Raw genomic sequence first — 17,476 nt, 5'->3', positions numbered from 1 at the left:
CACCCGATCATCACGTGGTGTCTCGGCACAACGAACTGTAGCAACGGTGCATACTCAGGGAGAACACTTATACCTTGAAATTTAGTGAGGGATCATCTTATAATGCTACCGCCGTACTAAGCAAAATAAGATGCATAAAGGATAAACATCACACGCAATCAAAATATGTGACATGATATGGCCATCATCATCTTGTGCCTTTGATCTCCATCTCCAAAGCACCGTCATGATCTCCATCGTCACCGGCTTGACACCTTGATCTCCATCGTAGCGTCGTTGTCGTCTCGCCAACTATTGCTTCTATGACTATCGCTACCGCTTAATGATAAATTAAAGAAATTACATGGCGATTGCATTTCATACAATAAAGCGACAACCATAAGGCTCCTGCCAGTTACCGATAACTTTTACAAAACATGATCATCTCATACAACAATTTATATCTCATCACGTCTTAACCATATCACATCACAACATGCCCTGCAAAAACAAGTTAGACGTCCTCTACTTTGTTGTTGCAAGTTTTACGTGGCTGCTACGGGTTTCTAGCAAGAACCGTTCTTACCTACGCATCAAAACCACAACGATTTTTCGTCAAGTGTGCTGTTTTAATCTTATGCAAGGACCGGCCATAGTCAAACTCGATTCAACTAAAGATGGAGAAACAGACACCCGCTAGCCACCTGTGTGCGAAGCACGTCGGTAGAACCAGTCTCATGAACGCGGTCATGTAATGTCGGTCCGGGCCACTTCATCCAACAATACCGCCGAATCAAAGTAAGACGTTGGTGGTAAGCAGTATGACTATTATCGCCCACAACTCTTTGTGTTCTACTCGTGCATATCATCTACGCATAGACCTGGCTCAGATGCCACTGTTGGGGAACGCAGTATTTCAAAAGTTTTCCTACGATCATGCAAGATCTATCTAGGAGATGCATTGCAACAAGACGGGAGTGTGTGTCCACGTACCCTCGTAGACCGAAAGCGGAAGCGTTTGGTAACGCGGTTGATGTAGTCGAACGTCTTCATGATCCAACCGATCCAAGTACCGAACGTACGGCACCTCCGTGTTCAGCACACGTTCAACACGATGACGTCCCTCGAGCTCTTGATCCAATTGAGTACGAGGGGGAGTTCCGTCAGCACGACGACATGGCGACGGTGATGATGAAGTTATCGGCGTAGGGCTTCGCCTAAGCACTACGACGATATGACCGAGGTGTTAAACTGTGGAGGGGGGCACCGCACACGGCTAAGAGATTGTCTGTTGTGCTTTCGGGTGCCCCCCTACCCACGTATATAAAGGAGGGGGAGGAGGAGACCGGCCAAGGGGGAGGCGCGCCAGGGGGAGTCCTACTAGGACTCCAAACCTAGTAGGATTCGGCCCCCCTTTTCCTATTCCAAGAGGGGGAAGGAGGGAAGGAGAGGGAGAGGGGAAGGAAAGAGGGGGCCGCGCCCCCTCCCCCTAGTCCAATTCGGACTGCCATGGGGAGGGGGGCGCCACCTTGTGGCCTTCCCTCTCCTACTCCCTTGTGGCCCATCAAGGCCCATAACTTCCCCCGGGGGGTTTCGGTAACCCCTCGGTTCCCCGATAAATATCTGGAACGTCCCGAAACCATTCCGGTGTCCGAATACCTTCGTCCCATATATCAATCTTTACCACTCGACCATTTCGAGACTCCTCATCATGTCCGTGATCTCATCCGGTACTCCGAACAAACTTCGGTCATCAAATCACATAACTCATAATACAAATTGTCATCGAACGTTAAGTGTGCGGACCCTACGGGTTCGAGAACTATGTAGACATGACTGAGACACATCTCCGGTCAATAACCAATAGAGGAACCTAGATGCTCGTATTGGCTCCTACATATTCTACGAAGATCTTTATCGGTCAAACCGCATAACAACATACGTCATTCCCTTTGTCATCGGTATGTTACTTGCCCGAGATTCGATCGTCGGTATCATCATACCTAGTTCAATCTCGTTACCAGCAAGTCTCTTTACTCGTTTCGTAATACATCATCCCGCAACTAACTCATTAGTCACATTGCTTGCAAGTCTTATAGTGATGTGCATTACCGAGAGGGCCCAGAGATACCTCTTCGATACTTGGAGTGACAAATCCTAATCTCGATCTATGCCAACCCAACAAACACCTTCGGAGACACCTGTAGAGCATCTTTATAATCACCCAGTTACGTTGTGATGTTTGATAGCACACAAGGTGTTCCTCCGGTATTCGGGAGTTGCATAATCTTATAGTCAAAAGAATATGTATAAGTCATGAAGAAAGCAATAGCAGTAAAACTGAACGATCAACATGCTAAGCTAACGGATGGGCCTTGTCCATCACATCATTCTCCCAATGATGTGATCCCGTTCATCAAATGACAACACATGTCTATAGTTAGGAAACTTAACCATCTTTGATTAACGAGCTAGTCAAGTAGAGGCATACTAGGGACATTCTGTTTTGTCTATGTATTCACACATGTACTAAGTTTCCGGTTAATACAATTCTAGCATGAATAATAAACATTTATCATGATATAAGAAAATATAAATAACAACTTTATTATTGCCTCTAGGGCATATTTCCTTCAGCCTTGGTATCTTAAATCTACAAAAGTTTTGTTGCTGCCCTCTGTATTCGATGGTTGTGGTTTGAATGGAAGAATCTGATGCCTTGGGTGAGGCTAGGGAACCCCTAACAGTGCTAGCCGCGATATCTTTGCAGCCGCTACCAAAGTGGAGATTGGTGATGGCCTTCGTGCTTCTCTCTGGGAGTCAGCCTGGCTTGAGGGGCTAAGGCCCAAAGATATTGCTCCTAGCATCTTCTTACTGTCTATAAGAAAGGACTGCTCGGTCCAAAAGGCGATTCACAACAACTTTTGGGCCTCCCGAATTAGCATCAACGTGGGCATCTCCATTAATCATCTAATTGAGTTCGTCAATCTATTGGAAAAGCTCTCCCTCGTCCACCTCAACCCGGATAGGGTGGATACCATCTTCTGAAAGCTAACAAATGTTGGCCACTACTCTGTTGCGTCAGCCTACGAGTCCAGTTCAGGGGCTTAGTTGACACGGAACTTGTGCAGACGGTCTGGAAGAATTGGGCCCCTCCAAAATGCATGTTTTTTGCTTGCCTTGTTATCAACAACAGGATTTGAATGTCAGACCAGCTGCAGCGACGGGGATGCTTAGTTGCAGCTTTTGCCCCCTCTGTAAACATGTCCAAGAATCGGCGGCACACCGCCTCTTCCAATGCAGATACACAACTAGAGTTTGGGGTTTGATCAAGGTTTGGCTTGGCCTTCATGACGTGAACCTTCTGGAGTGGGGTCACATGAACTCAGTTAAATATTGGTGGAGCCTCAGCGTGACTAGGAAGACGCAGTCCAAAAGGCCATTCATCTCCCTCATGCTACTCATTTCGTGTGAAATATGGAAGGAAAAGAACGCAAGGGTGGAGTTATTGTCGCTGGGATCAAAGAAGAGTGTAATTTGTGGTATCTCGCTGGAGCAAAGCATTTGCGTAATTCAATGTTGCGAGAATGATGTTTTTGTAATTCGGCCTTTGATCACAAACTCTAAACCTTCTTCCTTATTCAATAAAAATGGAAAATCTTTGCCGAGTTTAAAAAATAAGTACTGATATGCATTGTTTTTCCGTACGAGGAATGTACTTGAACAATAGATTTGTGAGGCAGCAACTGGGCTGCAGCAAAGCATAGATGTTCTGCCCATGTCTCAAGCTGTTTGTCTAGTCTACGGAATTCCTTGCAAACACGGCAAGGCTGCTTCCGGTTGCATGTACTGTGCATACTCCTTTTGAGATGCCAACAATATTCAATTTGAGCATTTTCATCTACAAGGACATCAAATTACGTTATCTTGGTGTTCAAAAGAATACTTTATCTTGGCTAAATCGCTGACGTCTTATCTAAGTAATATAAATATGCAAATTGTGAGTTTTACAAGCAGCCCGTCTAGCTCAGTTGGTAGAGCGCAAGGCTCTTAACCTTGTGGTCGTGGGTTCGAGCCCCACGGTGGGCGCCTGTTTGTATTTTTTTTGGTGTTTTCGACTACATTGGATTTCCTTCAACTGACGCTAAAAGTTTTTGTATGTAATATTCAGAAGATTTCCTAAACATGTTCAGATATTACAAAGCCACAGGGAATACATTTTTACAAATGCATCAAAACTAGGGATATATCTTTACAAATTACATTGGCTTTGCTTCAACTGATGCTAAAAGTTTTTTGTATGTAATGATCAGAAGATTTCCAGGGATATGAGTCAAAACAAGTACACAATCATGTCATGAGTTCCTACAAAATATGCAAACCAGGCAAACTAATGCTCGCTTAGACACCCAAAAAAAACCTAATGCCCGAAATCTTCTGTGAAACATGCAAATCATCTTGACATCAAAAATAGTTCACGCACACGGTTTGCCAAGCAGAACTCATTTTCAGTTGCTCGTGCATGGAAGCTTGTGAAATATGCAAGCCATTCAATGTATCAGATTCCAGAGAAAATTTGCATCACATCAAGAAGAAAATTGAACATGAAAATGCTTGTGCAAGGAACCTTGCACAAGCTAGGCCATCCCATCAGGAAGACAAATTACAAGAGAAAAATTGCAGCAAGACCCTCTGCCCTAGCAATAGCATCAGCAGCAGGCCGACTGTTAACAGTACAACTACAACTATGTCAACAACAGGCTGACAGTTCACAGTACAGGTACAACACCATCCATTGGGTCACAGATGGTGAACGATATGACCCTGCATCTCCAATGTGGTTGATTACGGCAGTCCATTCCGTGCTTTCAGGCAAGAGGCCATTCCAGTGATCATTTGAAGATTCCTGTGGCTGTTTTCCGTAGGATGTCTTGGATCTGTTTGATGCAGTATAGACAAGTGTTTAAGAGCGCTGTTGTGCACATATATTGTACAAGAAAGAATACAAGAATATGTCAAAAAAAGAAAGTCAGCAGAAGAGTTACTTGTTTCGTTGATAGACCTATATTTCCCAAGTCCGAAAGCTGCCAAATCACATTATGTTAAAAAGCTGACAAATACAGGTGACCTTCACATTCAGTATTAGGGATCTCATGGTACAGAAATCTTACAGATTGGAATGGTCTGGGCGAATCCTCCCGGAGCTCAAGAATGTACTCTGCTCTCTTTTCACCAATTCCCTGAAGAAGAAATGGGAAACATTAGTAGGAAAAGGACATGCCGGTATACCATCCATTAGATTATTATGAAATATAAGGACCATACTTTTAGTTGTTGTAGCTCTTCCCTGCAACCATGGATAGGCCGAGCAAATAATTAGAAAGGATAAACTACATAAATGAACTACAAAAAAAAATGCGAGTTTAAACTTACTTGTTCGCAACATTTAAGAACTCGAGATATTGTTGGATAAGAGATTCCTGCGTAACATAAGAGATCTTTAGAGATCGGTCCTGAACTAAAACAGGTTGCTGATATACGAAATAGGAAAAAATCATGCAGACCTTTAGGTTAGATCCCAGTGCATTAAACTTATCAAGAGGTGTACCATCCGGATTCTTCTCAACTATGTGGCATGCTCCTATTGGAGTTTTGAGCTCCAATGAAGGAGGGCAATTGACATTACAAGGAGTCATCATGTTTGAAGGAATGGGAGACAGAGCTTTCCTGAGAGGAGATTCAGATTTGTCCTCTTTGCAAGGAGTTAACGAAGGGGGTACCTCTGCATTAAACATGTCATACGGCTCAGACTCTAACATGGAAACATAGATCAAGTTCCAAAGTTATACAACAAGCAAACCGCAAGTAAATTGTGTGCGCTTACTTTTAATTGAATAGCAATATTTTGTAATCTGAACAGTTTCATTTCTGCATAAGTCCATTGCTGGTGCAACTTTCAGTTTGTAAATGTTTTTGCTCTGGACCATTATCTTTCTAATACAATGTCACAGAAGGCTCTTGTGTGTTCATTAGAGTTTTCCTTTTTGTTTCTTGGCTTACTGACCTTCGTACGGTCAGAATCTATATCCAACACAAATATATAACTCGTCTGCATATTTCAAACAACATACCTTTCTTAGTTGTCTTTACTTCATCTCGTGAGCTTGGTCTTGTTGTGTTTTCAGCTGTTGTATGGACCGCTGAATCAAAAAGCACCCTGTGCAACAGAAGATAAAATGGCTCAGAGCTCGTAATTTCAGGTGGTCTATGTCAGACTTGCAGAGCCAAATTGGAGACACTGACTTTTTTATTTTAGCACCGTCTTGGTCCATTGCTTTAGCTCTACCAGAAACCCGGGCAGATAGCGGTTGTTTCATATGGCTCATTGAAGAAGGAGTCCTCCATCCAGTTGGGGACAAAAGTCCATTCATTCTTTGGGTGCTCTTAGTTTTCCCCCTTGATTCCAGCCACAATTGCAATTTTGCTTCCATGTCCACCTTTACTTTTGGAGTGTGTTCCTTGCTTGCTGAAGCCATGTTGGTCACCATATGGCCTGAACGAGCAGCCATGCTTAATGTGTGGACTGCCTCCTGGTATACCACAGGATTCTGTGACAAATGAAAAGCAATCAGCATGGATCTATACTCTGTGGGGTGAGACATCTTGACTGGTAACTCACCAGGCAAGCTATCATCACAGCACGGCTATTGCCTCCTAGCGAATCTTGCAGTATGCGGGTCAATCTACTCTCTCTGTAAGGTACCCGTGACTCATTCTTCTTGAGAGCTGAAATGACATTAGACAATGCAAACAGCGATGAATTGATTTTAGAGCTTTCTTGAAGGCGGATCCCTTCATTGCAAGCCCTTCTGTTGTCCTCATTTCCTGAAATGAAACCAACACAGCATGTCTTAAACTGGATGTCCAAAGCTTTATACGTTATATCCACCTTATTGCAGGGGGGTCGTACCAGCAAGGTCGATGAGGTTAAGCTTCCCTTTGACAGTATCATTACTGACCCTGATAGAAAGCACAGCGTGGCTTCTACTTGAAACATCGTTCAGGCCTGTGTGGGCGGCTTTCCGCCTCTGCACACCTATTGAGTAGACTTCCTGAAACTCCTCCATGGATCGAACAGGGACCTTAAACCATGAAAAGACAACAGTAAGCGCACTGCCTAAGGCATATTCCAGCAAACACGTAGATTCAAGGATGCCAGCACATTACCCAAGCCAAGCCCTTGAGCTGTAGGTTACCAAATTTGTCATCCAACGCCATGATCTCCTTTGCCTTGGGCTCGAGCAAGTCATAGCACCGTTCCATGTACACCTCGTAGTACGAGATCTCGACGGAGCACCACGTGCCGGTACAGCGCGCCAAGATTGTCGCGACCGACAAGGGGATGAGCCCTGGCAGATCTTCGCTGCCCTGCGTAGAAACAAGGTTTGTTTCAGAAATAGGTTAACAGTGCAGCATGGCGACATTTCGTCAAACAGTTATGGGCAAGACCGGGAGAATGGAACGGGCACCTGCATGGTGTAGGTCTTGCCGCTGCCGGTTGCCCCATAGGCAAACACGGTCGCGTTGATGCCCTCGAAGATGCCCGGGATCAAGGCGCTGACCTCCTGGTCGAATACGTCGGAGACCCTGTCCTCCTTGCCGAAGTAGGCGTCCACCTTGTAGCACTCGCTCCGGCTGCATGGATCAGGCACAGATCGGTTCACCAGCGGAAGGATCACGAAACAGGCGAGCAAAAAAGGTAGAATTAGCCGTCGGCACAGCTACACTAAGAGTTAATCAGATCTCAAATCATGTTGCGCTTCCCTGACGGCTGCACCAGGAGGGAAAGGGAGCTGCGAATTTTAGGAAATTAGAACAGGAACGACTCCGAGGGTTCTAGAGGTGGGTACCTGGTGTGCTGATCCTTGAGCTGGACGGTGACCTCGCCGCCGGGGTGGTCGCCGATGAGGCAGACGCAGGGGGGCACCGCTGCCGAGCTGGCCTCCGAGGGGAGGAGCGGGCGCACCCGCAGCACGACGCGCACTGGCTGCGAGGAGGAGGATGAGGAGGAGGCGGCGCTCGCCATTGGGGAGAGGTTGACGCGGTGCACGGGACGGGGCGGGGTCGAAGGCGGGGAGCAGATCGGGATGAGGCGAGGTTTTGGGTGAGTCGGGTGTCGTGGACCCTTTGGGGGAGCGAGGAGCACGGTGACCGTTGCGAAGCTGCCGGGGAAGCGGTTCGAATTTGAACACGGGAGGCGGGTCTGACGAGGAACGCCTGGCGCGGTGAGCACGCGACTAACTCGTGACTCGTGAGAGCATCTCCACCAACATTCTACCCACATTTGGGTTTATTAGTTTCCCTTATATTCTACGTCAAACTTTAGTTGTGGTTTTTTTTTTAAATATTCAAATCTATAAAGATTCATCGGAAGTATAAAGCATCTCAAACATAATAAAAATTACATTGAGGTCCATGGACCACCGAACAACCATTGCCGCCGCCAGAACGATGCGCTGCTATCGTCGCTCCCGTACCAAAGTCGGTTTGACCTTGTCGATAACAGTCCGGAAGTCTTCGTGCACGTGCCCCTAAGGACCAGCGCCCTGGAGCCGTAGTCGTCATCGTTGAATCCTTGAATCGATCTGAAGAACCTGACACCAAATCTCGTGGTTACTTACGCACAACGAGAAACCCTAACCTCGCCGTCCCAAAGAGCTGGCAGGAATCTACGCTGATGACACTGTGGATGGCTCAGTCTCACTAGCCATGAAGCAGTGGATGCTAGCGGGTTAATATAGACTTTAAAGGATCTGGTCGAATTCAACATAGTTGGATTCAAGTCTAGATAAGGTCCGAGTCGGACAGACCCGACTATGATACACAACAATAGGTCGTCTGTGAATCTCTAGTACAGCATATGTTCTATGTCCTAAGATCCGAGCCGGCGCATGTAATCGGGATAGTGACAGACATGCTTTGGGCCGACCAAATGCTACTCCGTAACTGAGTAGTTATAAAGGTAGGTTTCGGGCTTGTCCAGGCCCATGTTGCGAGACATGGTCGAGCAAGATGGGATTTGCCCCTCCGATTAGGAGAGAGATATCTCTCGTCCATCGTGTGATCCGACCAAGATAAGTATGGTCATGCGACAAGGATTATGAGATAATTCGGTTAGTGGTCGGCATCACTGGAACAAGAAAGAGGTAGGGTTAGCACAAGCATGACAGACTCACCTTGAGTCTGACAACATATATTGTGTGGCAAGGGAACATAAGTGTGTCATATTGTACAGGTTCGCCAACCCGCTTCATTGTCTACTTGGTGGTCGGCACGCTTTGCTAGAGGCCGCTACCAGTCGAGCAGGTCGGAGGTGATCCGGCCTGCGACCAAGCCGACTTGAATCTAAGGGGTCATGCTCTTAAGGGAAGGAACCTGTGAGACCAGATCCGACTCCACGACTACTCGGACTCGGATCCAGGCCGAACAAATTTGGGCTTTAGGATCCGTGTGAGGCCCAAGTGTTGAGCCTGCGACTGATGCCTTTATATAGTGGAGGTGCGCATACGGTTTCAGTTGATCGCTTCAGCGCCGTCAATAGGGCTTTGCATGCGTTGCAACTAGCCACCTCCACTCGTCCCCGGTTGTGTGATCGGACCTAACAGCCCGCTGCACGACGTTTCTCCTGCACGCGCGGATACCGTTAGAGGCGGTGCACTTGCAACGAACCAGTTCGTGGGATCCGATCAGTTACGTGGGAGATTGACGAGGAGGAGACGATTCCGAAGACGCTCTACTCCAACTCTACTTTCGTTGCACGACACTGCGCGTCTAGTGGTAACGATGTAATCCATCTCCCGTAGCATGTTCATGTTTGATCTGCGCGTAGGGGAAATTTTATATTGCAGCCGATGCACCTTGCGTAGCCTAACACCGTCGCGCCAACGTTTGCGCTGGAGTGAAACATCACTGGCGGTCGACGGGTGCTGCGATGAAGCACCGCTGCGGCGGGTGTTGGCGCCGCAGTGTAGCGTCGCCGGCAGGCGACAATGGAGCATCGGTGAGCTGGCGGCGAGGAGGTGCGGCTCCTGCCACCCACGTCGACGTGCTTTGGTTGCTCCCGTTGCGGCTGCAATGAGAGAGGGGACGACCCGCGCGACGTTGTTGACCGAATCCAAGGGATGGCATGCGACAGATCCAATGACTCCGAGAGGAAGGATCCGACAACCCATGACCCGACTGATTTGTTCAGGAAATCAGTCGGCTGATTTGTAGCAGCCGCCGTAAAACTGTGAGGTAATTCATCATTTAGCCTGTGCAAACCCCATACGCATCATCATGTGCTGGAAAACTCATCCGACCCTATTGTAGAAGAGTTAGAACGCAAATCTTACGCTTTGGCCTTGGAGTTCCTTTGAACTAATCAATCGCCTGGTCATGAATCTTACAAAAATTCAGAGCTCGTTGCCATCCCAGGACCAGCGAGGTGTCCCTGGCTCTGGCAAAGATGAGAAGTGGAACATGACAACCGCCCGCCACATGAGCTGCGTACATAAATACTACTCCCGATCTGCATTTGCTTGCTCCGACCGGCAGCTCGGGCCGGGTCCCGGCGGCATATAATTGCAGGAGCCATCAACAAGGACACGGCTGTTTTTTTTTTTTTTTTGAGGGAACAAGGACACGGCTGTTTAAAGGCGAGAGCTAGCCACACAGGCAGGCAGGGCAGGTAATCGTCCCCACTCTCGTGCTCGTTTCTTGCTTTATCATTGCAAAGAGTGCCATACTATTAGCCGGGCATCTTAGCACTAATCAAGCTCTGCTTGCCCAAACACGGCGCCGTCCATGGGTACGAGCACTGGGCACCTACGGATACACGAACTGTCAAAGGACGGCGCTACGTACAGAGCGACATTTATTCAGGTCACGACGCCGATCAAGCATTTCTCTAAAACCGCTAAGTGGTACTATCAGATATCATGAGGTTCGGAACCAATCCAATCTGTAGTTGGACGTTTAGAGAACCATGGTATCTCAATCCATCAGGGTTCAAGTCCTGGTACTCGTATTTATTTCTGGATTTATTCAGGATTTTCGATTCAAGATGATATGTCGGCTCAGTCTTTCAGATGTGCTCATAAGATTGGGTGTGCGTGTGTGTTTTTTGCATGATAATACGTGTCTCATTCATATTATAAAGAACAAAGTATAAGTCACGTAATGACCGACATGACAAAACTGAAAAGATAGCAGAAAATCCCTGAGCTTGACACCAACGCCCGTCACCTGCCTTCGGCATCACCACATCGGCCACCGAAGAAAAGAATGACGGATCTCCTCCTCACACGAGCTCGACGCGACTCCATCGCTGATATGCAACTTTACGGACCTCGGGGGCTCACCAAAAGTGAAGCCATTGCCGTTGAACGAATCAGATCGGGGCAACACCCTGGACATGCCATCAAACTTCAGATCTGGCACCCCACCACGACTAAGACGCCGAAGGAGGAAACCATACCTGCCATCCACGAACCACGAACCCAGCACACGTTCCGTCTTCCGATGTCGTCAATGCAGACCACAATCTGCATCCGCTCCTGGACTACCTCACAAGCTCCACGCCGACGTTGGAACAAACGTCGTCGCAACAGCGGAGCCCGAGGACACAGGTCCACCACGAGGATGCCGCCGCCACCACGCCATCCTTACTTGAACATACGGGTTTTCAAATCCATCCCCAGCCATAGGACCAATGGCTTCGTCAGGGAAAGATCCGAAGAATCTTTATTCAGTGCCGTCATCGTCGCCACCGAAGCCAAGACGATAAATAGCCTAAAAAACTACTCCATCCGTCCCATAATATAAGAGCGTTTTTAACACTATACTAGTGTCAAAAACGCTTTTATATTATGGGACGGAGGGAATAGACTACAAAGAAGTAAAAACGATCCACGCGCGTGGATTCGGCGACCCCGTGTGTATGTTCATAGAAGTGAATGTATGCACGTGTATACGAGCGCTTGCATATGTACTGTGTTAAAAAAATATCATGAGGTTGGTTCTTAATAATTTTATGGGCGTGGTGGCGGGTGGCCCATGCACCGCTGCTCGTCGCTCAACCACTTAAATACCGATCGTGTCACTCAACTGTTTGAGAGTGTCCTGGATGCCCAACAAACTTTAACTGCTACAACACGACCATCACATGCGTCTGTCCTCCTGGGTCTACTCTAGTATACTTCCCAAGTGAAAACCGAGTAGTACACATCCACGGTATGAACCCCTGGTCATATGTACACTCGATTATTTTTGCATGCATTCGTGCAGAATACGTCACTATTCCAAGTCCAAGCAGCTCTACCTCTGTGGATCTGCCTCGGCCAGCACCACATATGGGCACGAAGCAGAGCTCCTTCACGTCACAGGTGAAAAACAGAGCATATATTCATCCTCACTACCTACCAATACTACACGAGATGGTTGCCTCCCACGTAAGCAGATAAGCAGCACCCACTTCCTCTCTGATTCTGCACCCTTCACTTTCCTCTCTCGAATCTTGACTTGTGGATAAACTCCAGTCTCCATAAGACCATAACAACAGAGTTTTTCCATAAGACCATAACAACAGAGTTTTTCCATAAGACCATAACAACAGAGTTTTTCCAGAAGAAGTAAAAAACACCAGCATGTGGTTTACAATCTCATACTTACAAAAGATTCATTCTAGATTTGTGAAATAATGAGTGCATGGAGGAACACAAAGGACCGTGTGCACAGCAATTTCCAGAACCTGTACAAAAAGAGCTGTGGCACAGCAAGTGCTGTACAATGCTACATGAAAATGCCTCTCATAGAACGCACATGGCTTCTTCATTGATGAAGGAAAATTTCAGAGGCAGGAGTATACTAAAAGTGGAGTAAGATCCTTTCCTTTGGGAAAATCCCTATGCTTAATCTGTTTCAAAGATTTTGCTCGACATATATAGATCTATACAGCTCCCGGCAGGGGAGGGGAACACCGACAGTGAACGAACAAACTAATCCAACCCAAAAGAATCAGACATCTCTTTGCGAATTGCGAGCCAATAATAACAGTACCTGCGCTGCAGAAATGGATCGGGCAAGAGGCTGTCGACCGGGAGCAGGATCATTGGGCCGCGGTGCCCCGGGACTGCAAGGTGATGCTCCTCTGGCTGGGCATGGCGAGCATGGCGGTGTGGTCCAAGAAGTCCTTGAGCTCCACCACGGCCTGCAGTATCCTCCTGAGGTCGTCGGCGCGCACGAAGCCGGCGGCGCCCAGCCGGCGCACGGCGTAGACGTAGATGGTGAGGCACCCCTTCCTGAACTTGAAGCGCGCCATCTCGCTGCCGGTGAGCCCGCGGATGAGCTTCTTGTTCACGTCCCCGAGCGGGATCATGGCCGGCCACAGCTGGTCCACGGCCGCCTTCATGGCCTCCGACTCGAACACGAAGAGCACCACCTTGGACTTCTTGGTGCCGAGGCCGAGCGTGAGCGTGTGCCACGCCTGGTGCGCCAGGATGGTGAAGCTGGTGGGCATGTAGGCGGTGGTGGACGGGAACGGCAGGCTCTGCAGCTCGCTCAGGAACGACGGCGGGATGTCCAGCAGCCGGAGCAGCTCCAGCGGCGACGCCCGCCGCACCGTGAACGACTTGACGATGAACTGCCCGCCGAAGCGGATGCCCTTCACGTCGCCGCACGGCTTGAAGCTCGCCTCCGCCGTCGCCGCCGCCGCGCCGCCGGCCTTGTCCTTCTTCTCCTTGTCCTTCTCCTTGTGCTTGCTGTGCTTGTGCTTCTTCTTCTCCTCTGCCATGGCGATGGCGTGCCGCTCCTTTGCTTTCCCCTGCTGGAGTGGGCTGTGCTGCTAGGGAAAAGGCCGTAATGAGGAGCCCCACCGCCACCTCCCTTCCCTTCGCTGTGCCTCCTCCTGCAGCGGCTGCTGGTACGACCATACCGCAAAGTTTCTAGTCAGAGTGAAGGACCATCCACTTCACCACTTGGACATTATTCAGGACAAGCTTAATTAGTAGCTTTATTATCGTACTTAGTATTTTTGTAATCTCTTCGGTTGGGCAGAGAACACGGAGGCGCTGTCGGTTGCCGATGCCCCCGCCTCGTCATATAAAACGATTTTTTCAGTTTTATAAACCAAGTTATCGCGATTGTCTAAGTGCGGGCACGCGTGTGTCTCTGCTTACTTTGGCCCATGTGTATTAGTAGTAATTAGTGTATGCTTTCTCTCCCTGATGCTTTTTAGTGCGGTTAGCCATCATAGCAACGAAGCTAAAGATCATACTCCTTGAAAGGTGGCACATGATCATAGGCTCTGCCAAAGAACACTGAGTAGTTTCAGACCTAATAATGAGACCCTGTTGGTGCGCATTTCTAAATCTGGTTCCACTTTTAACACTATTCTTAATTTGTCCTGGGTGTTCATGATGATTGATTGATTTCTTGGAGAAATATAAAAGCATGGGTAATTAAAGAAGAAGATCAATCTAGAGCCGCCAACGACAGAATTCGATCACCATTATACTCCCTCGAAAACATGTTACGTACCCGCCAGCAGTTGATCCTGAAGGAAATTAATGATCCCTCACGGAGAAGCAGCAACAATCCTCAGAAGATCAGGTTCAAACTTCCTTTGTTCTTTTCCAGTCACGGCAACTGCGAAAGCGAATGCCCTTGAAGCTATGTGACCTGTCGGAGACTGATCAGGTGAGGATCTTGACAAACAAAAGGCTATCAGCCACAGATGGCACTTCCTAGACTTAGAAGTATGGTAAGATTAAAGGCGAATCCATGGAAGAATTATGGCAACAGCGATAGCGCAACAGCTAACATAGCTATCAGTAGAGCTTATTGAAAATGATGCCGTACAGGAAGCTCCTAAATCTTCCAACCAATTCTTTCGGCTTGTATTTGTGCCACTTCAGTATCCTATATGTAATACTTCTTTTTTCGTTAGTGGATTGGCATACAGATTTTTTATGTTAAAGGTAGAACGGTTCCCTTCAATTCTTAAAAGAGGCCAGATTTTATTTTCATCCAAAAAAGGTCTTAAATAGTGCAAACCTAAGTGGCTAAGAGCCTATAGACAGCATACATTTCAAATACCGAGCTGTGTGTATCTGGCAGAGTTGCCGACAGCAAAAGTTTTGGTTTATTGTCATCCCTTTCAGTTTTTCAATCGGTTTAGATCACAGTGGAATAGTGGAGTGAGAAGATCTAACTCCCATCTGGTGGTTGATATTGAGCGAAGTACATCTCAAAAGTACAGCTGGACACTGATTTTCCAGCGCAACAACCAGTCGTCACATATAAATGCACTAGTCCACATCGATCCTGGTTGATGTGCAGCGCTGTACCTCAGTTACATCAATATGCTTGGAAGGTCATGATTTGAAAGCCCAACAGATATGCTCAGCTCAACTATGGGTACCAGAGTAGATGTCCAAAGCAGAGCAACTATGTGTCTGGTAGTAGAATGCAAGAAAGTTGTCGGATTATGTCTGAGAAAATTAGCTTACCGATTGGAAGGATGGGTGCCAAGATATTCTGACCTTCTGAATTAGGTACGACTGGAGCATTAAAGCACCCCTTGGGACAGGGCTGCATAAAAGTTGAAAACCCATGAAAACGTGTAGAGAAAGATCAGAAAATTGAGATGCAAATCATCTCTCAAGAGAGATTATTATGCCCCTTGAAAATACTGGAAGTGCTAAAAATGTTCAGATGAAATTCAGTGTTTTATTATGATAGAATATCTGAGAGAACCTTGGTGAGTGCATAATGTACAATTGTACACACAACTAAAGCAAAAGTAAGTCCGAGAAGCAAGCGATTCAACATAAACATCATATTGCAATATTGCAGTACAGTAAAAATTAATACACGCAAGCAGATACAGAAGATAAACATAGATGTCAGGCCCTTTCAGAGAGTGAACTATTGCTTTCAAGATCCTGATCCTGTATTGTATAATCTTGATCTTGAGTGTTCAGCCAGTTTCCAAATTTCAATTACCGAAGGGAAAGATGTAGAGCAAGTCAGAAGACACAGGCAAGACAAGGCAACAAACGAATAATAATTAAACTTTATACGAAGCTTAGATCTGTCTCTTTCACCACGAAAGAACATACTTGGCTAAATTCAGGCGGACATGCGGCAGACTGCAAACGTGTAAGCACAAATCAAGGCCTGTATTCATGCACTGCATTAGGCGTGATTAATTACGATAGCAACACTCCATCTACTCTAGGACACTTGAACCCAACGATGATTGCTCAAAATTGACCTCAAAATGCCGCAGGAAACCAAAGCATCTGCGAGGCGAGCGTGCAGCGCGAACGATAAGTGAACATGTTAGTACGACCGCACCTAGCAAGCAGACGGAAAATCAACCATGGAAAGCAAGCAGGCAGGCCAAACCACGCGCAATCTGCACTGTCGTATCAGATTAAGAAGGGTGCGAGGCAGCAACAGCTCCAGGCTTGGTATCAAAGGGAAGAAGGCGCATCGATCGCGGGGGAATTCCACCGGATACCTGGGCTGCGTCTCAGAGAAGGGAGGCCGGATCTTCCACCCGCGGGCGCATGATATAGCTTGTCGTTCTTCGGGGCTAGTGGTGGTGCATCCCAGGCCAAGATCGCTGCCGGAAGACGGGAGGAGTGGAGCTTTCGTCCTTTGTGCGAGTCCGGCTCCGGCTGGCTGACGCAGCCCGCTCTGTGGTGAGGTGAGGTGAGGTGAGGTGGTAGCCGCACGACCGAGCGACGGGCCAAATTAATCGAGGGGGAAGGCGACAGGGCGGAGACCTGAGATTTCAACGAGAAAAAGCTCCCAGGGCACCGCCGTGTGCCGCGTCGGTGGCGGCGGGTGCATGACGCGACGCCGTGGTCGGGGTCGGTCGGCGTCGGACGACGCGTGTGGTCTCTCCCTCGCGCGCCGGCGACACCGCACCGGGCGCGTCGTCGCGGCGCTATTCCCTCCAGCCATGGGCCCTTGTGGCAACGCGCGCTTGGGTCTCCCACCGGGCCCTGAAGGGCTCTTTTTGTGTGGAGAGGATCGGGCCCGGAAGAAGGAGGACTGGGCCGCGAAGCGGCCACGGGCTTTGCAGTTATGGATGGGCCTATCGACAGAACTTCTTTTTTTTTTTCGGTAGAAGGAGCCACGTGGCCCCCATTTTCAATAAATGGAAGCAAACATCATCCAGCAGGAGCCTACCCCCTCAAAAAAAAAACTCCGGCAGGAGCCTTTTTACATTTTCTTCATGATGCCATAACCTGAAAAATCAAAGAAAAAGAAAAACATACATCCTCAGATATCTATCTAACTATACCTATTGGGTGCCATATAATTTTTGGAAACACACAAAGCTATCAATTTCTGAAAGGGCACACTACTAGGCGCCGGTGCGCCGGCCGAAACTTTCGGCCGGTCTACTCCCAGCCGCCTGATTCAGCAGCAAACAACCGTTGGA

The 17,476-nt window shown here is 47.8% G+C and overlaps 2 protein-coding genes and 1 non-coding gene across 4 annotated transcripts; 1 reads left to right on the top strand and 2 right to left on the bottom strand.

The window, feature by feature from the left end:
• Nucleotides 1–3,995: 3,995 nt before the first annotated feature.
• Nucleotides 3,996–4,068, top strand: TRNAK-CUU (transfer RNA lysine (anticodon CUU)). The gene has a single exon. It is a non-coding gene; the product is annotated as a tRNA-Lys (tRNA).
• Nucleotides 4,069–4,504: 436 nt separating this feature from the next.
• Nucleotides 4,505–8,211, bottom strand: LOC109732247 (kinesin-like protein KIN-10C). Its single transcript, XM_020291446.4, has 13 exons — nucleotides 7,890–8,211; nucleotides 7,509–7,674; nucleotides 7,207–7,407; nucleotides 6,950–7,121; nucleotides 6,659–6,864; nucleotides 6,283–6,587; nucleotides 6,111–6,196; nucleotides 5,544–5,761; nucleotides 5,413–5,459; nucleotides 5,305–5,326; nucleotides 5,151–5,219; nucleotides 5,025–5,063; nucleotides 4,505–4,916 (listed from the first exon to the last, which is right to left on the bottom strand). The coding sequence occupies exons 1-13, from the start codon at nucleotides 8,063–8,065 to the stop codon at nucleotides 4,872–4,874; spliced, it is 1,752 nt and encodes a 583-aa protein (XP_020147035.1). The 5' UTR covers nucleotides 8,066–8,211; the 3' UTR covers nucleotides 4,505–4,871.
• A 4,618-nt stretch (nucleotides 8,212–12,829) lies between these two features.
• On the bottom strand, nucleotides 12,830–16,946 carry LOC109732248 (uncharacterized). Of its 2 annotated transcripts, none has more exons than XM_045227941.2 (5): nucleotides 16,812–16,946; nucleotides 16,544–16,722; nucleotides 15,528–15,609; nucleotides 14,557–14,697; nucleotides 12,830–13,936 (listed from the first exon to the last, which is right to left on the bottom strand). In XM_045227941.2, the coding sequence occupies exon 5, from the start codon at nucleotides 13,808–13,810 to the stop codon at nucleotides 13,127–13,129; it is 684 nt and encodes a 227-aa protein (XP_045083876.1). In that variant the 5' UTR covers nucleotides 13,811–13,936; nucleotides 14,557–14,697; nucleotides 15,528–15,609; nucleotides 16,544–16,722; nucleotides 16,812–16,946; the 3' UTR covers nucleotides 12,830–13,126. The 2 variants fall into 2 exon arrangements, with proteins under 2 accessions (XP_045083876.1, XP_045083875.1); XM_045227940.2 differs by having other exon boundaries at nucleotides 12,830–13,933.
• Between the last annotated feature and the right edge of the window lie 530 nt (nucleotides 16,947–17,476).

The sequence above is a fragment of the Aegilops tauschii genome, chromosome 1 (genome assembly GCF_002575655.3).
Source record: "Aegilops tauschii subsp. strangulata cultivar AL8/78 chromosome 1, Aet v6.0, whole genome shotgun sequence".
Taxonomy (NCBI): Eukaryota; Viridiplantae; Streptophyta; class Magnoliopsida; order Poales; family Poaceae; genus Aegilops; species Aegilops tauschii.
Note: the sequence above shows the minus strand (reverse complement) of the source record. Positions and strands in the feature narration are given on the sequence as shown.